Raw genomic sequence first — 23,650 nt, 5'->3', positions numbered from 1 at the left:
GAATGGTTTTAAGACTTTATTTTCCTAGGGGAGTTTTAGGTTTACAATAAAATTGAAATGAAGGTACGGAGATCTGCCATTACCACCTGCCCCTATACATGCTTAGCCTCCTCCATTCTCAACGCCACTTACCAGAATGGTTATAAGACACAGCAAAAGCAAATGAGTACCAGACACAGGATACTGGGTGGGGGCAAGCTTTTCAGAGGTGCTTTTTCTCCCTCCATCCCTCCCTTTCTCCCTTCCATGTTTTATTTAGTCTAAGACTTAACTTGAGCCCCTCTGATAAGCCTATGCTGAAGCCATCGTGCTTCAGGTAAGCAGTCATTGGTGTTTAAATCTGTACCTCCTCCAGATTTTTAAGGCTCTTTGACTTCATTATAATCTCCTGGTTCTTGATCTATAAAGAAGGCTGGGGCAGAGGGGGCATTAGTCACAAAATAACCTGCTTATACCACTCAGTATAAGCTCAGATATTGCCCTGACATTATCCGGCTATTCCAAGCAGAGGCTGAGCTTGTTGCTATTCTGACACCCAGTGCACCGAAATAAGTGATGGTTCACACAGGTCAATGTATAAGAAAGAAAAAAGTGGGGTGCCTGGCTGGCTCAGTTGGAGGAGCACAGGATTCTGTTGGGGTCACAAGTTTGAGCCCCACATGGGGTGTAGAGATTACTTAAATAAAACAGAAAGAAAGAAAGAGAGAGAGAGAGAGAGAGAGAGAGAGAAAGGAAAAAGGAAAGAGAGAGAAAGAGAAAGAAGGAAAAGGAAGGAAGAAAGAAAAAAGCACCTTCAAAAAACTCGCCCCCACCCAGTATCCTGTCTCTGGTACTCATTTAGCTTTTGCTGCATCTTGTAACCCTTCTATTTTCCTAGGGATCTTGTTTGTTTTTAACTTTAATGCTTGACAAATTCATCAATTTTTTAAATTTTTTTAGTTTTTGTGACATCTCTAGGGTTGGATTTAAGGGAGAACAGATGATATTCTTGTAGAAACCAAAATATCTAGTTCATCTTTTCATCTTCCCATTTAAAAAAAAAAGTTTGTTAATTTTTTATTTCCTTATTTTAATCTCCTACTTGGCATCAAATAGCATTAACAAAGTTATCAAAGTACTTCTTGAATGAAATAAAAAAGGAAGAAATGTGACCCTCCCAATTAATTAATATACCTGGCTATGCCCTTCAGAAAATTTAATAAGAATTTACCATCATTTTATACTCCACTCACCTGAAATGGTTTCAGGAATATTTCCTCCATTGCCAGTCTGCCATACTCAGTGAAAAGCTAGACGGAAAATCACACACACACACACACAAACACCACAGAGAAAAATTTCAGTATCAGCAAAGTTCTACTTCTGTGCTTTCTTCCATTCTTTTTTTCCCTCACTGAGACATAGTACTCTATTATTAAGGTTACAATAGTCATTTTAAGGAGCTAAGTATTAGGTAAAGCAGAACTACAGAAATTTTTAAATTTAAATTCAATTAATTAACATATAATGTATTATTAATTTCAGAGGTAGAGGTCAGTGATTCATCAGTCTTATATAATACCCAGTACTCATTATATCACATGCCCTCCTCAATGGCCATCACCCAGTCACCCCATCCCCCCACCCCCAACAGAACTGCGGTAATTTTTAAATAAAAAATTAAGGACATAAAGTACATGTTAAAAATAAAGTTTCCACTTCAGGCTAATACCTTTATATCAAGATGTAGGACAGTTTTTTATAGGAGATGGGGCAGAAAGTAACATGGTAAATAACCTTTCAAAGCAGAACTTGCACAGATCAGACCAGAGAGCCATAAACTATGTTGGACATATTTGCAGAAGTTGTTGTCTGAGGAAATTTAATGGCACGATGGACTGCATTACTACAAAGGCATAAAGGCACGTGGCTTAAAAATACAATCAGATATACCACATTCTCTCCTTTCCAAATGTTCCCAGTTGAGAGGAACCATATCAGTTTTTGTGTTGCCAGAAATGTAAGGTTTTAGAGAACAAAGACCTGAGGGGGTAACTGTGATTAGGCCTCTGATGACCATTTCATCCAGACCAGCCCAGTGGGTTTCCCCAGCTGGTTAGTCTTCATCCGCAAGACTAACAAGCCACGGCAGTTTCTCAGAGCTGGGGCGGAACTGATACAGAGGACTCCCACCCCTTGCCCATTTAGGATAGCTCCCACAGCACCACCCTGCCTCTCTTGCAGAAGGATCTAGGAAGCCAAGGGTAATTACTAACTATCTGATTAGAGTGATTCAATGAAAGTCTGGAATATCATAGCTAAAAGGCAGCCGGTCTAGCGATTAGACACTCACATTAGAATCATCTACTAATGTAACTGGAATTCACAATCTTTTCAGGCTGAGGTGTTGTCATTTACAGGAAAAATTTTAAATGCTCTCAGAAAAAGATGACTTACTCAATATCAAAATCCAAAATCAGCCTTCTTAAGAAATCCCTAAGCTGGTATTGAACACTGTCATACTATTAGCTTGGAAAATAATCAGCTAGGTTATGACACAGGCCTGAAGCATAAATCATACTTATCATAAGAAACAATTATTCAGCGTATGGCCTATTTGTCATAAATGTAATGTGATATACTAGAAATGTATTTGGGAATAGTGCTGGATATGAACTCCCAAATGTGATTTTCAACATCACAGGTTACCCTGTTTTATTATCCTTTGTTGTCTATTAAATTTGTACATGGCTCTTATTGCCAAGACAGAATATATATTTAAAGCAAAATTTTCTATAAAATATGCAGAGGGAAACTATCAGAGAAACAATAGGTTTTGCTCTGTAACCATATAACATGCATTGAAAGACAGCAGAGAGCTGTGAACTACCTTAGAAATATCTCATCTTTTACTGATTTGAGATTTAAACGCTGCTTCGAGAGTGGAAGGAGCACTGAGCCCCTGAGATACCCAGATTTTTAGTCCCACTCTATCACTAATTAGCCACATGAGTTTAGGCAAGTCATTTACTATTTTCAGCCAAATTTACCTCATCTGTAAAATATGGAGGATAAATGTACTTTTTACCTCCATGAGTTATTTATTTTATAACTGGGTCATCAACACATTTTGGGTCATTTTTAAATCAAAGAGTCTTTTCTCTAATCTGTCATATATAGTCACACATATAGGGCCAACAGCAAGTAGCTTTAGAGTAACAAAGAAATTTGAAAACTGAATTAGAAAGAACATAACCATACAGGGCTGAAACGAGAAACCTGGAAATAGGACAACTTCTATTTGCTTATGTTTCTAAATCTTTCTGAATTCAGTTTTCCAAGTAGAAGAAGGCCCAACAAAATCTATATATCCTCAAAAGATGACCAGCTATGTAAAAAAAAAAAAAAAAAAAGAGTATACATATTGTTACCTGGAGGTGCTGAAGATCATCCTCCTGGACATTCTGGGATAAGTTATATACCTTAAAAAATAAAGTTAAAATGAGAAAATAATTAGCATCCTCCAAAGGACTTACTTTGTCATTTTTTATTTTTATAAATATCAGTGTTCACAAAATCAAACTCTCTGAAGTGTATTCTTATATAATGGTATTTATAAGACCTTGAGAAAGTAATAAAGCTTGAAAGACAATAGACAAAGTACAATGATCATAAAATTGTTCTAGAAATATCAAAGCCACCTCTCTGGAGACTAAGCAGTCAATAAAATAATCATTCTTACAAGCATACCAGAATAAAAGCAATCTAGATCTGAATAACCCATACATAAAATTTTGCCTTAAAAATTATGTTGACCTTTTCACAATTAATTAATTTAGTTAAGCCTATAGATAGTTCTCTCACACTGAAGTTAGGTTTCAAATATCAGGCTCATATCTTTATACATATGCATTACTGCTTCATGAATTCATGAACAGATCACAGCACTAAGATGACATTCTTTTTTTTTTTGAGGGCTAACTTCAAAAAAAGCTAAGGATGCTTATATGTTTATGTATTGACAAAAAGAACATACTTTGTGTACTTATTTAAATAACAGATTATTTCTAATGTAATGAAAAGTCATTACTAGGGACTTAGATTTTTCAGTGAAAATATTCAATGTCTTCAGGTAAAATATAAATAATAAATATTAAAAAGGCAAAGTCAATCCTGTTTTAATTGGCTTGCTTATACTGCTGATTATGAAGAAATCTTTCTCTGCTCACTTATAATTCCAGCCTTGACTTATTTATCCCAACCACTTTGCCTTTCTTACCCTTTAAACTATCTCACCTCTCTTTAACCATCTGTTTCTTGGCCACTATTTCTTCCTGCTCTTTCTAATGAATAGAAAATATCTAAAACTGTCTTAAAATCTTTCATGTTCTATGTTCTATGACTAGAGTAAAACTCTCCAAGGACTTGCAGGACAATCTGTAAAGCCTACAATAACCTCAAAAACAATACTTAAAAAAGACAAAGAAAGAAAAAAGGAAGGGAAGATAAAAAAAATTTTTTTTAAGATTTTATTTATTTATTTGGCACAGGAGCAGAGGGACAGGCAGAGAAAGAGGGAGAGAAAGAATCCCAAGCAGACCCTGCACTAAGCATAGAGCCCAACATGGGGCTTGATGTCAAGACCCTGAGATCATAACCTGAGCCAAAATCAAGACTGGGAGGCTCAACCGACTGAGCCACCCAGGTACCACAAAGATAAAAATTTTTGTAAGACATTTACTTATCTAAATGTATAATAAGTGTTTTAAAAAGTTGGGCTAGCATCTTAAAACAAAAACAAAAACAAAAACCCCACCTGGGTAGCTTAGTTGATCAAGCATCTGACCCTTGATTCTGCCTCAGGTCATGAGCTCAGTGTCCTGAGATTGAGCCTTGCATCAGGCTCCACACTGGTGGACACTGCTTGGGATTTTTTCTTTCCCTCTTCCCCTGCCCTCCCCTCCTAAGCACCCCCCACTCCCACATCACATGCATGCACACTCTCTCTCTCTAGAAAAGAAAAAAAGCTGGGAAAGCATATGTTTTTATACTTAGAAATGTTTATACTGGCTATGTAAAAAAAATTGCCTTTAGAAATTTTGTTTCAGTAAGTGTAACTTACAATAGGTAGTTTCAATGTATCTATCTGCATACATTATAAAACTTAATATTATTGAGTTTATTGTAGGCTTTAAACAGAAAAAAATTATCAATAAGATAATACAAACTTTTCTGACTATAGACTGTTTGGAAATTGAACAGAAATTAGGTAACAGTAACCAAAACAATTCTACTCTTATAGAAATGCTAAGAACTTGTATGCTAATTGAGGCAAATAACATATTACAATTTCTGTTGTTTGTCTTACTACCACATGTATGTAGGAACACATATATTCATAAATTTCAGCCATCTCAAAATGGATTCATTTTATTCCATACCTGTATCGAGCTGATCATTGTGCTAAGTGCAAATACTGTGGCTGAATCTCTCAGAGTTGACTGACTATCAAAGGTTCCCTGAGTATCCATCAATAGCACTGCGACCTACAGGCAAGTAGAGAACATCACTGATATTTTATAGAACAGGTGCAGTATTAGGGTTACTACAAATTTAACACCATAAGAACTAAAGCAAACCATTATCAATGAATACTTCAAAGGTAATTTTCTATATATGCCATGAGTGCCACAGAAACTAATAATATTAACTAGCTGAATACTATAATGATTAGTTTTTACTGATAATCTGACATAACAGAAACAGTACTGAAACAAAGTATAGACGTTAGCTTGCTGATCTGCTGCTCTACTGTCCCTGTGATTTTGCCACCTTGATCAATAGAAAGGGAAAGACGAATGCGCAATAGGATGTTACCTACTTCCCTTTAAATTTTCATGTCAAATAGCCAAAATTGGTTTTCAAAAGATCATTTTTGAGGATCCTGGAATGTGATAACTCTTGCAAGTGAAATTCAATTTTCTTTACGAAGTTTGCATCATACCTTCTTGCCATCAGGTTTATTGATAAGGAAGACTTCACTCCATATTTGGATTCCTGTGGTCTCTCGTTCAGACCCACCTCTCCATGAAAAACCAGTCAGTGGTTCATTGTAATCTCCAACCCAGTCGACTGATTCCTATAAATTAAAAAAGTCTGTGATATGGAACTGGGTATGTGGTATAGTTTTTTCGACACATCAATTCTGGTTCGTATCTCTCTCCAACTATAGTCAAAAAGAAACCATATATTCACATCTACTGTATGATTCAATTACTTTATCTAAGATATTTTTACAGAGGAGCACTATCTGCTACATTTTATTCTAGGTTCTGGGAATACAAAGATATCATTCCAGACCAGAGAAAGCTCACAACCTTAAAAAAAAAAAAAAAGAAAGAAAGAAGGAAAAGACAGACAGACATGCTAACAAACCAGTATGTTGCCATGTATATTAGGCATTAGGCATAAATAGAAGCATAGGAAAAGAAATAACTAACTCTTGGTCACGTAAGACTTAATAGAGAGGTGGTGTTTGTGCTAAAATTTGAAGGATGCTTGGGAATTTCCCAGGAGAGCAAACCTGGGAAGGGTTCTAGAAACAAAGATATAAAGATAGGAGAGAGGATATTATGTCAGGATATACACAGTCATAATACATACAAACACTTTGGTATTGGGGAAAGAGGGAGTGAACAGCAAGAGGAGAGGAACCTAGTAGTGTTGCAGAAAAACAAAAACATAAGAAATCTGTTACACTTTAATCTGGCAAGTGCTCTTGAACAAAGCAACATGACAAGTGTTACTGAGCATTTAATTTTAATGCTTATTTCACAGTTAAAACTATGAATATGTCTAAAACTGTATAATCCCAAAGAATGGAGACTAATTTTGTTCACTTAATTTTCCCAACCATGTTAAGTAGCATACTAACGTTGATATGCTAGAAACAGAGAATGCCAAGAGTTCTGTTTGGTTTCAAAGCCTAAAATATTTTGGCAGTTCTAGTCTTGATTTGTTTGAACTGAAGCTAGAGATAGAAGATATTGAAGTTAACTTTACAAAACTATTCAAAAATACCCTAACTTGAAAGAGCAATCCCAAATAAATAATTATGGTATAAATACATAACACCAAGTTTCTTTGAGTAGTGTGTCCATTCTGCCTCCACATCCATATTTACAACAGAACTGCTATGGGTAAAAGGGTAGAAAATTATACTGGGATGCTCTCCATTCCCAACCTTCTGTTCCTTGACTCTGTTATCTTCCTGCTTTTGGTTCATCCTAGGTCCCTTAAAGACTCATTTCTGTGCCACACTGTTGTCTCAAATGTTACGACACTGTTGGTTGCCTTTGGGGGTGGGGTATGATGAGAATCAGGTGGAAAAAGATAGGAAAGGATTTTCTGGGGTAACAGCAAGATATACGTGCTAGAAGTTGGGCCCATGTAGGCATACGCAATTTCAAAAAATAATAAGCAAATGTACACCTAAGATTCGTGCATGTAACTGTAATGTAAATTTTACAACAAAAGAAACCAACTAAGCATGGAAATATATGATAATGATACAGGTTGAAATATTTGTGAGGAAGTGTGCCAAAGTCAGCAATTTACTTTGAAATGAATTTAAAAAATCAGGTGCAGTGATGGGTGTAAAGAGAGAACAGTAGCTAGAGACACAGGTGATAAAGCAAGAATATGAATGATAATGGTAAAATCTAGGCAGCAGATACCTAGGTCTTCACTGTAAAATTCTTTTAACTTTGCTGCATGCTTGAAATTTGTCATAATAAATGTTGGGGAGAAAATGATTATAATAAAAAAGTTAGGATAAAAGTTATTTGATACATTTTAAACACTCTAACATGTAAAGTTTATAATCCTATCACTATGATGCATCTCATTCTAAAAGAATAAAAAAAATAAGTTCTATTCCAAAGGAAATGTGGGAAAGTGGTCCATGGAGTTTAGTGCCCAGAGCACTGAAGCTGGAATGGCTCTAGCACAGTGTATGTGAAAACGGAAGTGGGAAACCTGAGACTACTAAATAAAAACACAAAGTGACACAAACACAGAAACAAGAAAACTGTTAAAGCATTTTTATGCACCTGGTTGTACATGTATCTCAACATGAAGTCCATCAGGAATGATTTTCCTTTTCTAAATGCTCCAGCAACAGATACAGCAACAACCTCCTTGTCCCTGACAGCCTCCGAGAGAAGGATCCGATTTAGTGCAGTTTCATCTAACTCAAAGGAATGGTCATCTTTGACGATAAGGACTTGCACTGGTCCTGCCTTCTTCACCGGCTCCTCCTCCTCTGAGCTCCATTCATATGTCTTTTCTGAAAACCCACCTGTTGAATAAAATAGCAATTTATTCAGCTAATCATCTCAAAATACCAAGAAATGTACTGATACCTCTCAATTTTCAAATCTGAAACGGGCACACTGGAATCATAGATGCTCATTTTAATGACATATATGAATGTCATTAAATGTCTCAGAAAGATTTATGTCTCAGAAAGATTTATGTCTCAGAAAGACTTATAGCTCATCTTTCTGATTATGTGACCAAATCAAAGAGAATTTTATTCTTAAGAATGCTCCAAGGCAAAGATCTGTTTGCAGAGTGAGAAAGAAAATCAAAGAAAGGATTCTACTTATGGAGCACAGGAATAAAATGACTTATCCCCTAGAAATAAGTTAAATTATTCACATAAAGGATCCTTGCAACATTTTAAAAAACTGAACATACATAGGAGGAAATACATACAGGGACTCATCACATATTTTTGAAATTGGAATAAGTTTCTAAGCACCCAGTTTTCAGCTCCCTTCATTACATGCATCCTATCTACAAAATCCTAGGTTCTTAACTGTCTTAAGACTATACCTCATAGCAATGGAATTTACAGATACTTAAATTGGATAGGGCCAGATTACAGACATCCTTCAAATTCATAGCAAAGGGGTCTAGACATAATTCGATTTAAAGAAAAAGTTATTTGGTGTGAAGATCTTAAACAAAAGCTGTGTGACCCTGGGAAATTACTAAATCTCCCAACTCTTCATCTGTAAAATGTAAACTACTAGTAGTACCTATTAATTGGGTTGTTGTAAAGATTAAGGGAGCTACGACATGTAAAGTGCGGAGATCAGTGCTTGGCACATAGTAAACTCATAAAGGTTAGCTTTAATCACCACCATCATCATCACTACCTTGGGATTATAGATTGAACTAAGTATTCCTAGAAGAACTTTCTGCCTATTTTCAGAAATGTGTGTATGTGCGTGCATATGTATGTAAAGAATTATCATGTATATGATAAAGGGTTAATATCCAAAATGTATAAAGAATTGACACAACTAAATACAAAAAAAAAAAACCCTAAACAATCCAATTAAAAAATGGGTAGAGGATCTGAATAGAACTTTTTCTACAGAAGACATGCAAATGGCCAACAGACACATGAAAAGATGTCCAACATCATTAAGCATCAAATAATGCAAATCAAAACCAAATAGATATCACCTCATACCTGTTAGAATGGCCATTATCAAAAAGACAATGAACAAGTGCTGGCTAGGACACAGAGAAAAAGGAATCCTTTTGCATTCCTCTGTAAATTGGTGAGAATGTAAATTGGTAAGACCACTGTGGAAAACAGTATGGAAAAAACTAAAAATAAAATTACTACATGATCCAGCAATTCCACTTCTGGGTATTGATCTGAAGAAAATGAAAGGACTAGCTCAAAAAGATGTGTGCACCCCTATTTTCATTATAGCATTACGTATAATACCCAAGATACAGAAACAGTCTAAGAACAACTTAAGTGTCCACTGATGAATGAAGGAATAAAGAAATGATTGTATGTGTGTATGTACATATATGTGTGCACACACACACACATATACACAATGGACTATTAAAAAATAATGAAATCTTGATCTTTGTGACAACATAGATGGACCTCAAGCACATTGTGCTAAACAGAGAAAGACAAATATGTATGGTTTCTTATATGGGGAATTAAAAAAAACAAAAAACCAAACTTATAGGTACAGAGAACAGCTGCTGGTTGCCAGAATTAGGGTGCTGTGAGTAGAGAAATAGGTGAAGAGGGTCAAAAGGTAAAAACAAAAATAGAGACAAAGAAATCTTGTTCTCTTGTTAAGTCATTTTGAAACTGATGTTTAGTTTCTTCATATGTAAGATGGAAAAAAGTTTTCCATTTAATTGTCAGAGATCAACTTTTAGAATTAATCCTTAATATTTAAGAGTTTTAGAACCCTAGACCCTGGCATTTATGGTATATTACAAATAATGTAAGTGTGTCAAGTGACACATTCTTCTATCTACTGCCTTTGTAATGTAACTTCGTAATGCCCTTCCACTTTGACTCTGGGGTCAGCCATGTGATTTGCTTTAGCAGACATGACACAGCAGAGGATTCTTAGAAAAGGCCTTGTGTTTTTCATTTTGCTCTTTCACTTCTGCCATTCACCCTGTGAATATTCCCAAACTAGTCTGCTGCAGGATGAGAGACACTAGGAGCAAAGGCAAACAGCCCAGTTCCAACCAAGCCCCATAGCAAACCCACCCCAAGCCATATGAGGGAGCTCAGCCAAGACCAACAGTTGCCTAACAACTATTTTAACACGTCTGATCAATAAATGCCTATTGTTCTATGCCCTTGAGATTTTGTGGTTATTATGCAGCAAAACAGACAATAAACTACTGGTACAGCCTACAATCCCTTACTTTAGAAGGACAGTACAGAGTAGTAGTTAAAAACACAGGCTCTGAAACCAGACTGCTGAGATTTGAATAAAGGCTTTCCCATTTCTTAGCTGAGTAACCTTCAGCAAGTTGTTTAACCTCTTTGTGTCTACCTCATAAGGTTGCTGTGAATTAATATATTCAAGTAACACTTAGAACAGTGGCTGGTACATCGTAAATGCTGTTAGTATTACTATGGATTTAGGAAATGAAAGCCAAAGATGTAACCGACCTTGCCAAGAAAAGGATATGGAATTTCTGTAGCAGGAAATCTATCATGGATGCTTTCTTGTGTCACTATTTATTCCTTTTAATATTCCAGCAAGGTATGCATTATTATCTGTATTTTTGACACATGAGGAAATTAAGAATTGGGTAATGTAACTTTTCCAAGAGCATGCCCACTAGTAAGAGATAGATATGAGTTCACATAGTTAGTAACTGTCGACCTGAGGTTAGATCCCAGGTATATAAACTTTCATCCCAGGCCTTTCTACTCTAACATTCTGTCTCTTTAGGGAAATCAAATAACTCTTAGACACCACATAAATGGGCTCATTTGCTTTGTATCAAAAGAACAGAAGATCGAAACATAAACCAATTAATTCTTCAGATCAGATATATGACCTAGCCTCAAATCAACCCTTTAGAGTTATTAGTTTTGAATAAACTGGGCTCTTAAATAACCTTTAATTTAAATCTTTCAAAATATATTTAAATAGACATCCTCTCTTATGTTTGAAGGCATACCTTGGAGATATCGTGGATTCAGTTCCAGACCACCACCATAAAGCAAGTCATGAGTTTTTGGTTTCCCAGTGCCTATACAAGTTACATTTATACAACATCATAGTCTATTAAGTGTGCAATAGAATTATGTCTAAAAGAAACAAAATATATACCTTAATTTAAAACTACTTTATTGCTAAAAAATGCTAATCATCATCTGAGTTTTTAGCAAATTGTAATCCTTTTGCTGGAAGATCTTGCCTTGATGTTGATGGCTACTGACTGAGCAGGGTGATGAGTGCTGAAGTCTGGGATGACTGTAACAATTCCCTAAAATAAGACAACAATGAAATTTGCTGAATTGACCAACTCTTCCTTTTGTGAATGGTTTCTCTGTACCATGATTGTTGTTTGACAGCATTTTACCCACATAGAATTTATTTCAAATTGAAGTCAATTCTCTCAAACCTCCGCTGCTTTACCAACTAAGTTTATGTCAGATTCTAAATCCTCTGTTGTCATTTCCAGTCTTCACAGCAATCTTCACCAGGAGTTGATTCCACCTCAAGAAACCACTTTTTTTGCTCATCTGTAAGAAGCAACTCCTCACTCAACCAAGTTTTATCCTAAGGTTGCAGCAATTCAGTCCCATCTTCATGCTCCACTTCTTTTTTTTTTTTAATTATTTTATTTTATTTTATTATTTTTTAATCATTTTTTAAAATTTATTTTCAACATAACAGTATTCATTGTTTTTGTACCACACCCAGTGCTCCATGCAATCGTGCCCTCTCTAATACCCACCACCTGGTTCTCCCAACCTCCCATCCCCCCACCTCTTCAAACCCTTCAGATGGTTTTTCAGAGTCCATAGTCTCTCATTGTTCACCTCCCCTTCCAATTTCCCCCAACTCCCTTCTCCTAACTCCCCATGTCCTCCATGCTATTTGTTATGTTCCACAAATAAGTGAAACCATATGATAATTGACTCTGCTTGACTTATTTCACTCAGCATAATCTCTTCCAGTCCTGTACATGTTGCTACAAAAGTTGGGTATTCATCCTTTCTGATGGAGGCATAATACTCCATAGTGTATATGGACCACATCTTCCTTATCCATTCGTCCGTTGAAGGGCATCTTGGTTCTTTCCACAGTTTGGCAACCATGGCCATTGCTGCTATATAAACACTGGGGTACAGATGACCCTTCTTTTCACTACATCTCTATCTTTGGGGTAAATACCCAGTAGTGCAATGGCAGGGTCATAGGGTAAATACCCAGTAGTTCAATTTCATGCTCCACTTCTAATTCTATTTCTCGCACTGTTTCCAACACATCTTCAGTTACTTCCCCCACTGAAGTCTTTCTGAACCCCTCACAGTCATCAAACTCAGAAGTCTGAAATACTGCAACAATTACTAAAATATGACACAGGCACAAAATAAGCAAATGCTGTTGGAAAAACAGCACACACACACACACACAATGACTTTGTTTCTAATCTCTTGGTTCTGATCTATTCAATAATTTGTCTACATCAGCACCAATAGTATACTATCTTAATCAAAACAATTTTTTTTCTGTAAGATTTTATTTATTTATTTGAGAGAGAGAGAGAGCACGGAGCAGGGAGGGGCAGCAGGAGAGGGAGAAAGCGTCTCAAGCAGCCTCTGTGCTGAGCGTGGAGCTCAATGCAGAGTTTGATCTCACAACCCTGAGATCACCACCTGAGATCACAGCCCGAGCCAAAAAACAAGAATTGGACGCCTAACCAACTGTGCCACCCACGTGCCCCTCAAATAGCTTTATAAAACGTCATTATGATCATATTCCTCTGATTATCACGCCTTGGCGATTTTGACCCTTCCAATATAAATATTGGAATTAATAAGTTAATTGAATTTTGTGAAACTACATTAAATTTATGGATCAATTTGGAAAGAATCAATTTTGTTACACTGTCTTCCAACCCATAAACATGAGATATCTCTCTTCAATAAGTTTTTATAATTTGGGGTGCTGAGGAAAGTAGGTTTTTTGGATTTATTGTTAGGTACATTAGATTTTATTCCTAATTATACCTTGTTTCATTGTTGTGTTTTTAATTGTGTTTTATAGCCATTGTTTGGATAAAGAAATATAATTGTCTTTAATAGATCAGTCTCATATTGAAACTACTATTCCCTATAAGTTTAATTTTTAAAAATAATGAAGTGCTGTTTCTACCTTTTTAATCTTTATGTATTTCTTTTCTCTTTCTTGTATCATTGGACATTCTATACAATGTTGAATAGCAGAGGGAATCCTGGACACAACTTCTGATTTTAGTGAGCATAACTTCCTGATTTTAATGGGACTGCTTCCAATATTTGAGTTCATATTTGTTATAGTTTGGTGTGCTTTGGAAGATAACTTTATCTTATTAAGAAACTTCTCTACTGGTTTGCTATGAGTTTTCAAAAATCATAAATGGAAAATGAATTTTATCAAATATCTTTTCTGTATCTGTTAAGATGATCACCAGGTTTTCCACCACCACTCTGTTAATGTAGTGAGTAATACAGCTTTACATTTTTTATTAAACCTAGTATTTTCAGGGTACAATATTTATATACTATTGATACAGTTTGGAAAATTTTGTTTAGGAATTGTGCATCTATATTCACCAATGAATTGAGTCTATCATTTTCCTTTCTCATTTTGTCTTTGGCTAGTTTAATACTCAGTTATATTAGCTTTATAAAAGGACTTGGCAATGTTTCCCTTTCTATCTTCAAAACGAGTTTGTAACAAAAAATTAGGGTGAACTGTTCTTTGAAATTTTGATAGATCTTGCTTTAAAACCATCTGGACCTGCTCTTTTCTTTGTGAGATGATTTTTAACTGTTACCTCAATTTCATTAATACTAATGATCCAGTAGTGACATTAGTACTAATAAAGTTTTGTATTTCTTCAGAAATTTTTTGGTGCATTTTATCTTTCTAAGAATTTTTCTCCATTGTCTAAAATTTCAGACAAAATGTAGGCAAAGATGTAAAATATTTAAACAGTATCGTTAGCCAGCCTAACCAAGTTGACATCTAATAATTACAAAACCATATAGTCTTTTAAAGTTCATATGGGATATTCACCAAATAGACCAGGTACTGGTTCATATATCAGATCTAAGCACATTTCAAATTTCTAAAATACTACAAAAAATATGTTCTCTGACAATAGAGAAATTAAACTAGAAATAAGTATATATTTAGAAAATTCCTAAATATTTTGAAATTAAGCAGTAAATTTCTAAATAACCTATAGATAAAAGAAAATATCATAATGGAAATTAGAATATGTTGTAAACTAAATAATCTAATGAATCTGGTCCATTCATCAGCAACACTATACACTACCTTAATCAAATAGCTTTATGAAAAGCCATTACATATAGTAGGGCAAGCCTGTCTCCTATCTTCTAATTATTACCAGTTGGGGCAATTTTGACTCTTTCTATATAAATGTTAGAATCAGTAGGTTGGAGTGTAGTAGTTTATTTATACAGAAATAGCGAAAATATGACATAACAGAAACTTGCTTAGAAGAAATTTACAGCTTGAAATGTATTTAGTAGAAAAGATGTTTGAAAAAGCATAATATAAATTCATCTTAAGTGAGAAAAAAATAACATTAAATTCAAAGAAAAGAAAAAGTAGGAATAAAGATGTCAGAAACCAATGAACTGGGAATAGAGATCAACAAGAATGATTTAATAATCTAAGACTAATCAAAGAAAATAAGAGGGAAAAGTCACAAATCAACAATTTCAGATATGAAAAAGGGGTAAGGGAAATCACTACAGATCCTACAGATATTTAAAAGATAATATGTGGAGAATGACATCAGCATCATGGTGACATGAGTCCTTTCCTTTTTCTCTCCTCTCTGATTTACAAGTAATTGGACATCCGTAACTAAAAGAAGAAAAAGAAGAAGAAGGAGGAGGAGGAGGAGGAGGAGGAGGAGAAAGAATGAATGAGAGAACGAACGAACAGGCCTTTCCACAGCTTACTAGGACACCCAAGAGATCCATCCATCTATGTACCGAAAAGTGGGTAGACTGGATGGCAGAGGAGGTTGCAGGGAGAGAGAAAAAGCCATGGAGCCTAGGGCTGTAGAGCCTCCAGCATCAAGTGCAGTAGCTGGGACCACGTACAAGCCTTTATTATTTTTTTTTTAAAGATTTTATTTATTCATTTGACAGACAGAGATCACAAGTAGGCAGAGAGGCAGACAGAGAGAGAGGGGGAAGCAGGCTCTCCACCTAGCAGAGAGCCCGACGCGGGGCTCGATCCTAGGACCCTGAGATCATGACCCGAGCTGAAGGCAGAGGCTTTAACCCACTGAGCCACCCAGGCGCCCCCCCACGTACAAGCCTTTAAAGAGGTGGAGGATAAAGGCAGGGAGTGGGGGTCTGCGAGGCTGGTTCTGCATTCCACAGCTGGGGGGACCTTTGCTCTCTCTGAGGTAAGACTGCAGTGAATGGGGGGAGGGAAAGGAAAGAGAAGTAGGAACTGAAGGAAAATGTCTCCTGTTGTTTGCCTCAGGCAAAAGAACCACCTAGGACCTCTGGGACCCCCACCTCCTCCATTTAAGGAGTCCCTACTGGGCTGGCCTCCAGCTATGGGCACACCCCAAATCCCAAGTGTTGAGTACCTCCCCCAACTCTAAAGCTGCTGCCCTTTTTTATTCCCCCCAGCCAGCTTTACATATATGTGTACATACACATATATATATATATATATATATATATATATATATATATATATATATACATAGATACACACATAGACATAGACATCGCTGTAATGGAAACCAAAAACTTGAACTATAGTGCCACCTTCTGGAAAACAAAGGAAGACTCCTAATTACCAAACCTGTTGAACTGTTGAAATCAAAGCAAACAAAACCTTGCCTAAATGAGAAAGGTATTTGTAACTTCAAATGTGATAGCAGAGACAGTTTTCATCAAACAGCACAAAAAGTCATGGTCATATGGTATTATAGAAAGAAAATGACAATTTTCCAGCAACCAAACCCAAAGACATGGAATACTGTGATCTGATAAAGAATTCAAAATTGCTGTTACAGAGGTGCCTGGGAGGGTCAGTTAGTTAAGTGTCCAGCTCTTGGTTTCAGCTTAGGTCATTATCTCATGGGTGAGATCAAGCCCTGAATCAAGCCCCACATCACGCTCCATGCTCAGCGGGGAATCTGCTTGAAGATTCTCTCCCTTAGCCCTTCCCCCCACTCGTGCTTGCTCTCTCTCTCACTCTCTCTCAAATAAAATAAATCTCTAAGAAAAATTGCTTTTGTGGAGATACTCAATGAGCTACAAGAAAACTCAGAAAGGCAGTATAATGATCTCAGAAATAAAATTAATGAATAGGGGCACATGGGTGGCTCAGTCAGTTAAGCATCTGCCTTCTGTTCAGGTCATGATCTCAGGGTCCTGGGATTGAGCTCCACATCAGGCTCTCTGCTCAGCAGGGAGTCTACTTCTCTCTCTCAATCTCCCTCCATGTTCTCTCTCTCTCCAAATAAATAAATAAAATCTTTGAAAAATATTTTTTTTTAAGATTTTATTTATTTATTTGACAGAGAGAAATCACAAGTAAGCAGAGAGGCAGGCAGAGAGAGAGGAGGAAGCAGGCTTCCTGCTGAGCAGAAAGCCCGATGTGGGGCTCGAACCCAGGACCTGGGATCATGACCTGAGCCGAAGGCAGCGGCTTAACCCACTGAGCCACCCAGGCGCCCAATCTTTGAAAAATATTTAATGAAAAGAAGGAGTACTTTATTTACCAAAGAGACTGAAATTCTGGAGCTGGTGAACTCAGTAAATGAAATGAAGAATGAGTTAGAATGCACTGGAAATAGAGATCAGATGTAAGAGAGAATTAGCAAGCTAGAAGATAGGAGTCTAGAGGCAATTCAGGTTGGGTACCTGGCTGGCTCAGTTGGTAGAGCATGAGGCTCTTAACTCTGGGGTCATGAGTTCAAGTCCCACATTGGGTGTAGAGCTTGGTAATGAAATCATAGCATAAAATTTTTTTTAAAGATTTTATTTATTTATTTATTTGTCAGAGAGGAAGAGAGAGAGACACACACACACAAGCAGGCAGAGAGGCAGAGAGAGAAGCAGGCTCCCTGCTGAGCAAGGAGCCTGATGCGGGACTCAATCCCAGGACCCTGGGATCATGACCTGAGCCGAAGGCAGCATCTTAACCCACTGAGCCACCCAGGCATCCCTAAAAAATTTTTTTACATCAAAAATAAGAGGAATAATAAAAGGATGGAACTTCTAGAGGTGAATGAAGATAAATTGCTATGAGCTGAGAAAAGACTTTTTTTAATCTATGAAATGTTTTATGTAAAACATAAAAACATTATGGTGAGCACATAACAAAATCTAAAGCAGTGATATAAAAACATAAAAAAACAACAGGAGACTGAGGAGAGCACCATGGAAAACTACCAACTTATAAAGGTAGACAGAAACAGAAGAAAGAAGAAACAGTGGAGAGAAAAATAACCAAAAGGCAAAAGATAAAATAGCCATAGTGAATCCTTGCGTATCTGTAATATAAATGAATTGAACTCACCAAAGAAAAGGCACAGAGGGGCTAGATGGAGTAAAAAACACACAAAATAAGACCCAACTATATGCTGTCTACAGGAGATTCCTTTCAGCTCTAAAGATACACCAGGCTCAAAGTGAAAGAATGGAAGATACTTATTCCAAGCAAATGGAAACAAAAAGGTGGGAATAGTCATGTTTACATCCAACAAAAAGACTTCAAGTCAAAAAAAGGTTAATAAGAGACAAAGAAGGCCAATATATAAAGATAAAAAGGACAGTATATCAGATCATAAATATTTATGTTCCCAAGAACCAAGCACCAAAATATATTAAGCAAATAGTTACAGATCTTAAGGAGAAATAGGTAACAATAAGATCATTGTAGGGGACTTCAATATTCCACTATCAGCAATGGATAGATCATCCGGATAGAAAAACAAGAGCAGATATTGAAATAGAACACACTTTAGAACAAAAGGACTCAATAAATATACGGAATATTTTATCCAACAACAGCAGAATACACACTCTTTTCAAATGCATACAGCACAATCTCCAAGACAGCTCATATTATAGGTCACAAAACAAACTTAAGCAAGTTTAAGAACACTGAAATCATGCCAACTATCTTCTCTGACCACAATGGTATGAAACTAGAAAACAACAACAGGAAAGTGAGAAGATTGACAAATATGTGGATACTAAACAACACACTTCTAAACAAAGCATTGGGTCAAAGAAGAAAACAAAAGGGAAATAAAGGAGAATGTGTTTGGCACGCTTGAGGAACAGGAAGGAGTATGGTATGGGTGGAGCCGGTTGGGAAGGTGGTAAGGGGCCAGACCGACAGACTTAGACAAGCACAGACCTGAAATGATCTGCAACAGAGTGAATACTGGGGGTGAGAGAAAGAAAAAAGACTTCAGTAGATGTTTGTATATGATTATCCTTTTCTACTCTACCTTTGTGTACTAGGTGTGAATGAAACAGCTCCAAAATTTAAGTTTATATCCTTCAGACTTCGGAGAGTTACATATAGGCTTTATGAAGAAAAGGGAAATTATAGGGCCACCTGGGTGGCTCAGTCGGTTAAGTGTCCACCTTTAGGTCAGGTCATGGCCCAGGGTCCTGGGATCAATTGAGCCCTGTACTGGGCTCCCTGCTCAGCAGGAAGCCTGCTTCTCCCTCTCCCTCTGCTGCTCCCCCTCTCTCGCTCTCTGTCAAATAAATAAAATCTTTTTAAAAAAAGAAAAGAAAAGGGAAATTATATAATTAATGTGATGTAAGTATGCTGTAAAATAAAATATCTGAATCATGACTATAAAATAATTAAATGGTTTATGGAATGAAATTTCATTACAATGTAGGCAAAAAGGAATAGTAAATATTCCTTTTTGATAAAAAATCATTTAAAATGTAGAAATAATTTTTTATTAAGTAACAGAATGGATAAAAAATAGAATGAATCTGTTAAATGTTTATAAATATATAGACATTAGTTTGTATCTCATCTAAAGTTAAGAAAGGCTTCCTATCTGAAGCCTATCATAACCATCAATCTATGTATATATTTATGCTAATAAATACTGACATATAAAAATATGCATTTAGATAAGCTACAACCCAGATACCTACCAACTGATAAATGGATAAACAAAATATGATATATCCATACAATGAAATATTATTTAACAATAAAAAGAAATTCAGGATCAATATATGCTACAACAAGGATGAGTGTTGAAAACACAATGTTAAATGAAAGAGGTCGGTCAGCAAAGATCAAATGCTATAGGATTCCATTTATATGAAACTCCCCAAACAGGCAAATCCATAGAAACAGAAAGTAGATGAGTGGTTGCCTAGGACTGGAGGGTTGGAGGGGTTTGGGAGGTGGTGTCTAAGAGGTGCACATTTTCTTTTTGGGGCTAATGAAATGTTCTAAAACTGGGGGATGAATGCACAACTCTAAATACCCTAAAAGCCTCTGAACTGTACATTTTAAATGGGTCAACTGTATAGTATATAATTATATCTCAATAAAACTGTTAAACTATTTAGAAAAAGTTCAATTTCTTCAAAAAAAGGTCAAATTGAAAACACAGACTAAAAATATCTAGAGAACAGAGATTGTCTTACTCATATTTATAATTCTTGAAAACACTTATAAGAAGCACACACAGTAGGTACCCAACATTTACACTAATATAAAATAACTGAAAAAGTTTTGAGATGCATAGTATTATTAAGAACAAATCTTATGTGCTTGACTCATTGTTCATAACTATATTTCAACTAAGCAATTAGCATTATCTTTGTTATAAAAGAATCCAAAAATCCTTAAATGCATGCCAAGTTTAGCATGCATTAGCATGCTAAGATTAGCACCAGATTTCTACCTTCTTATGTATGTTTTGCTAAACTAAACTTATTTTCAATTCCCTGAATACTATGCACATTTTTAAAAGGGGAAGAAGCAGAAAACAGGTTAGATGCAAACCAGATAGGAATTAGCATTTCACTATGGATGATACAAACGCATGGCTCACAAGGAGACAACCAAAAAATAATACTGTTTCACCTTTTTATATACTGGATCTTATATTCAGTAAAGGGGCTTCTGGGACTTATCCATTCTATCTGGTATTCTACATCACTGGAAGCTGGTCACCCAGCTATGAATTTATATATATTGAAAGCCAATCTTCAAAAATTTTAAATATGGAGAAGACTCATTTTCATATACTAGAAATGCAATGGATATGTATTTCTAATTTTCTTAATTGTAAACTTTGAAAAAATTCATACTTCCTCTTTCCAGCAAAAATTAAACCTCACGAGATGATGAACTATGAGTACATTTGAGCCATTATAGAGAAAAGACATGGCACCTAGGAAACTGTTTCCTGGCAACTGAAATTAAAATGATACATTATATTTTCTTTAACTATTATGTTTAAACAAACAAACTTGAAGGATGACTGAAAAAATTTGTCTGAATAACTGAGAATGACTTCCACCATCACAACAAAAGGATTTATACAGAAAGGGACAAAATGAGTTAAGGAAGCAAACCAAATATTAACTCATAAAAATAACTACCTTCAGAGTGTTTGAGCAAGAACAGAGATCTGAGCTACAATGAGATGAATACACAGAGCAGACTTCAGAACACTACTATGCAGACTCTGATTGTTCTGCTCTTAGCAATTCGTTGAGGAAGAGGATTACAAGGAATAATGCAGGTCCTACAACTTCAGAGTCTTCGAAGGAGTAAGTGAGTCATTTAACAGGCTGTTTATTTATATTAAATACAAAAGCACTGCATAAACTATTCAATGGGTGCCTCTAGAAGAACAATGCCATCATGATTAAGGCACTGTGTGTATATACATATACATACATAGCAAAAATCAAATCTCGTGTATACACACATACACATATATATATTTCATATATGTTCATATATATGTGAAAAGGCCTAAACAGAGAGATATATAACTAATAAAAAGAAGAAATACTAATGGTTAATAGACACAGAGGGAAATGTTCAATCTTACTAGTAACTGGAGAAATGCTAATTAAAGGAGACAAACTTTTTAGCTATCAAAACTTGCAAAGGTTAAAAAATATATACACTTGACCCTTGAACAACATGGGGGATTAGGGGTGCCAAAAATCCACATGAAACTTTTGACTCTCCAAAAAATTAACTACTATAGCCTACCATTGGCCAGAAGCCTTACCAATAATAACAGCAGTTGATTAACATATTTTCTATGCCATAAGTATTATATACTGTATTCCTACAATAAAGTTAGATAGAGAAAAGATAACATAATTAAGAAAATCAGAAGGAAGAGAAAATACATTTACAGTACTATTATTAAAAACAAAAACAAAAACTTTGGGGTGCCTGGGTGACTCAGTCAGTTAAGCATCTGACTCTTGAATTTGGCTCAAATCATGATCTCAGGATCGTGGGACTGAGCCCTGCTAGAGTCTGCTTAAGATTCTCTCCCTCTCTCCCTCCCCCTCCCCCAACTTGTACATACACACACTAATAGATGAATCTTTAAAAAGAAAAAAAACTCTGCATATATGTGTTACTAACACATTTCAAACTTATGTTGTTCAAAGACAAACTGTATACTTAGAGTTGGAAACATTCAAAAACATTTAAAAATAAATATACCCTTTAATAAAACAATTCCATTTCCAGGAATTTATCCTAAGGAAATTATTGGGACTGTGCATATGGATTTGTCTGCAAATAGGTTCATTATAATATTATTTATAGGGTGACAAACTGCAAACAATTGAAATGCCTAGCTGTATGATACTGTAAATAAATTATGTCACAGCTACATCATGCAAAATATGGAGCCATATGAAATCACGTTATAGAAAAAAAAACTAATCATAAGAATGTAAGAAAACATGCTGACATATTTTAAGAAAAAAGCAGATGGGAAGTATCATTCCCATTAAGGAAAACAAACAAATACAAATGCATTTATAGTCACTGAAAAAAGTCAATTTTAGAAGTATTTGGTTTCTGAGCAATTTTCTGGTCCTTTAATCATCTTTGAGTCAGCTATTTGGAAACTGCTGGTCCCCCTTTCTGCTGAACATTGTCATGCTCAGGTCTATCTCTACTATTCTAAGCTCTTCTCCATATTGCACAGACTGGAAGTGTGAGAACTATAGAACTACAATTCTTATAATCCCTTCTTAGCAGAGTTCTGATTTAGATTTTGTCCACAAAAGGCACTCATGACCTCTGGAAGAGACAGTAAATAAACTTCTATTGTCTTCTAATAGAACAGATAGATATGAGGGCAGATAGCACCCATGAGGCTTGCAGCACAGGCCAGGGGTATGGAATTTTACAAATTCATGGACAGTGGCTAACATATTGTCTAGCAGGTCATGGACTTTAAAGAAGTATGAGTCTAGACCTCTGGAATGGGCAGAGAGTATAAGTATATTCAGTCCCATTTGAATATTCACCAGAGGGCATTCACTGCAGAGGAAGCACTAAAAAAATCAGATGGATAAGATGACTCATTTTGCGGGTATCAGTTAGCCTCCTGCTCTAGCCACTTCTGCTCAGTAGGCCCACAAACTAAATCAACAAAAGAAATATGAAGCATTTAGGGGGGCCTGTGTGGCTTAGTCAGTTAAGCATCTGCCTTCAGCTCAGGTCATGATCCTCAGGTCCTGGAATTGAGCCCGTGTTAGAGCAGGGAGCCTGCTTCTCCCTCTCCCTTGGACCCTTCCCCTTGCCTATGCTCTCACTCTCACAGTCTCTCTCAAATGAATAAATAAGGAATCTTAAAAAAAATATATATGAAGCATCTATATTAATATCAAACAAAATAGACTTTGGGACAAAAAATGTTACTCCAGATACAGAGGCTCACTACATAGAAATAAAATGCTCAATTCATCAGGAAAATATAACAAGTTCACATTTGTGTGTATCTAACAATATAGCTCAGAAGTTAATAAGAGCTTGATAGAAGATCA

General features: G+C 35.9%; 1 protein-coding gene across 1 annotated transcript in view; it reads right to left on the bottom strand.

Annotated features, from left to right (window-relative positions):
• Positions 1–23,650, bottom strand: part of LOC111160792 (atlastin GTPase 1) — a 78,803-nt gene that overhangs the window by 28,913 nt on the left and 26,240 nt on the right. Inside the window, exons 3-7 of the mRNA XM_022524144.1 lie at positions 8,091–8,338; positions 5,984–6,118; positions 5,421–5,525; positions 3,411–3,461; positions 1,233–1,289 (exon numbers count right to left, since the gene is read on the bottom strand). Of these exons, the coding sequence (XP_022379852.1) occupies positions 1,233–1,289; positions 3,411–3,461; positions 5,421–5,525; positions 5,984–6,118; positions 8,091–8,338 (596 nt within the window). The remainder of the gene's footprint in view (positions 1–1,232; positions 1,290–3,410; positions 3,462–5,420; positions 5,526–5,983; positions 6,119–8,090; positions 8,339–23,650) is intronic.

This window comes from Enhydra lutris, unplaced genomic scaffold, assembly GCF_002288905.1.
Source record: "Enhydra lutris kenyoni isolate GAN:26980312 unplaced genomic scaffold, ASM228890v2 scaffoldscaffold4, whole genome shotgun sequence".
NCBI classification, from domain to species: domain Eukaryota; kingdom Metazoa; phylum Chordata; class Mammalia; order Carnivora; family Mustelidae; genus Enhydra; species Enhydra lutris.
The sequence above is the reverse complement of the archived record's forward strand: the minus strand, read 5'-3'. Positions and strand labels throughout refer to the sequence as shown.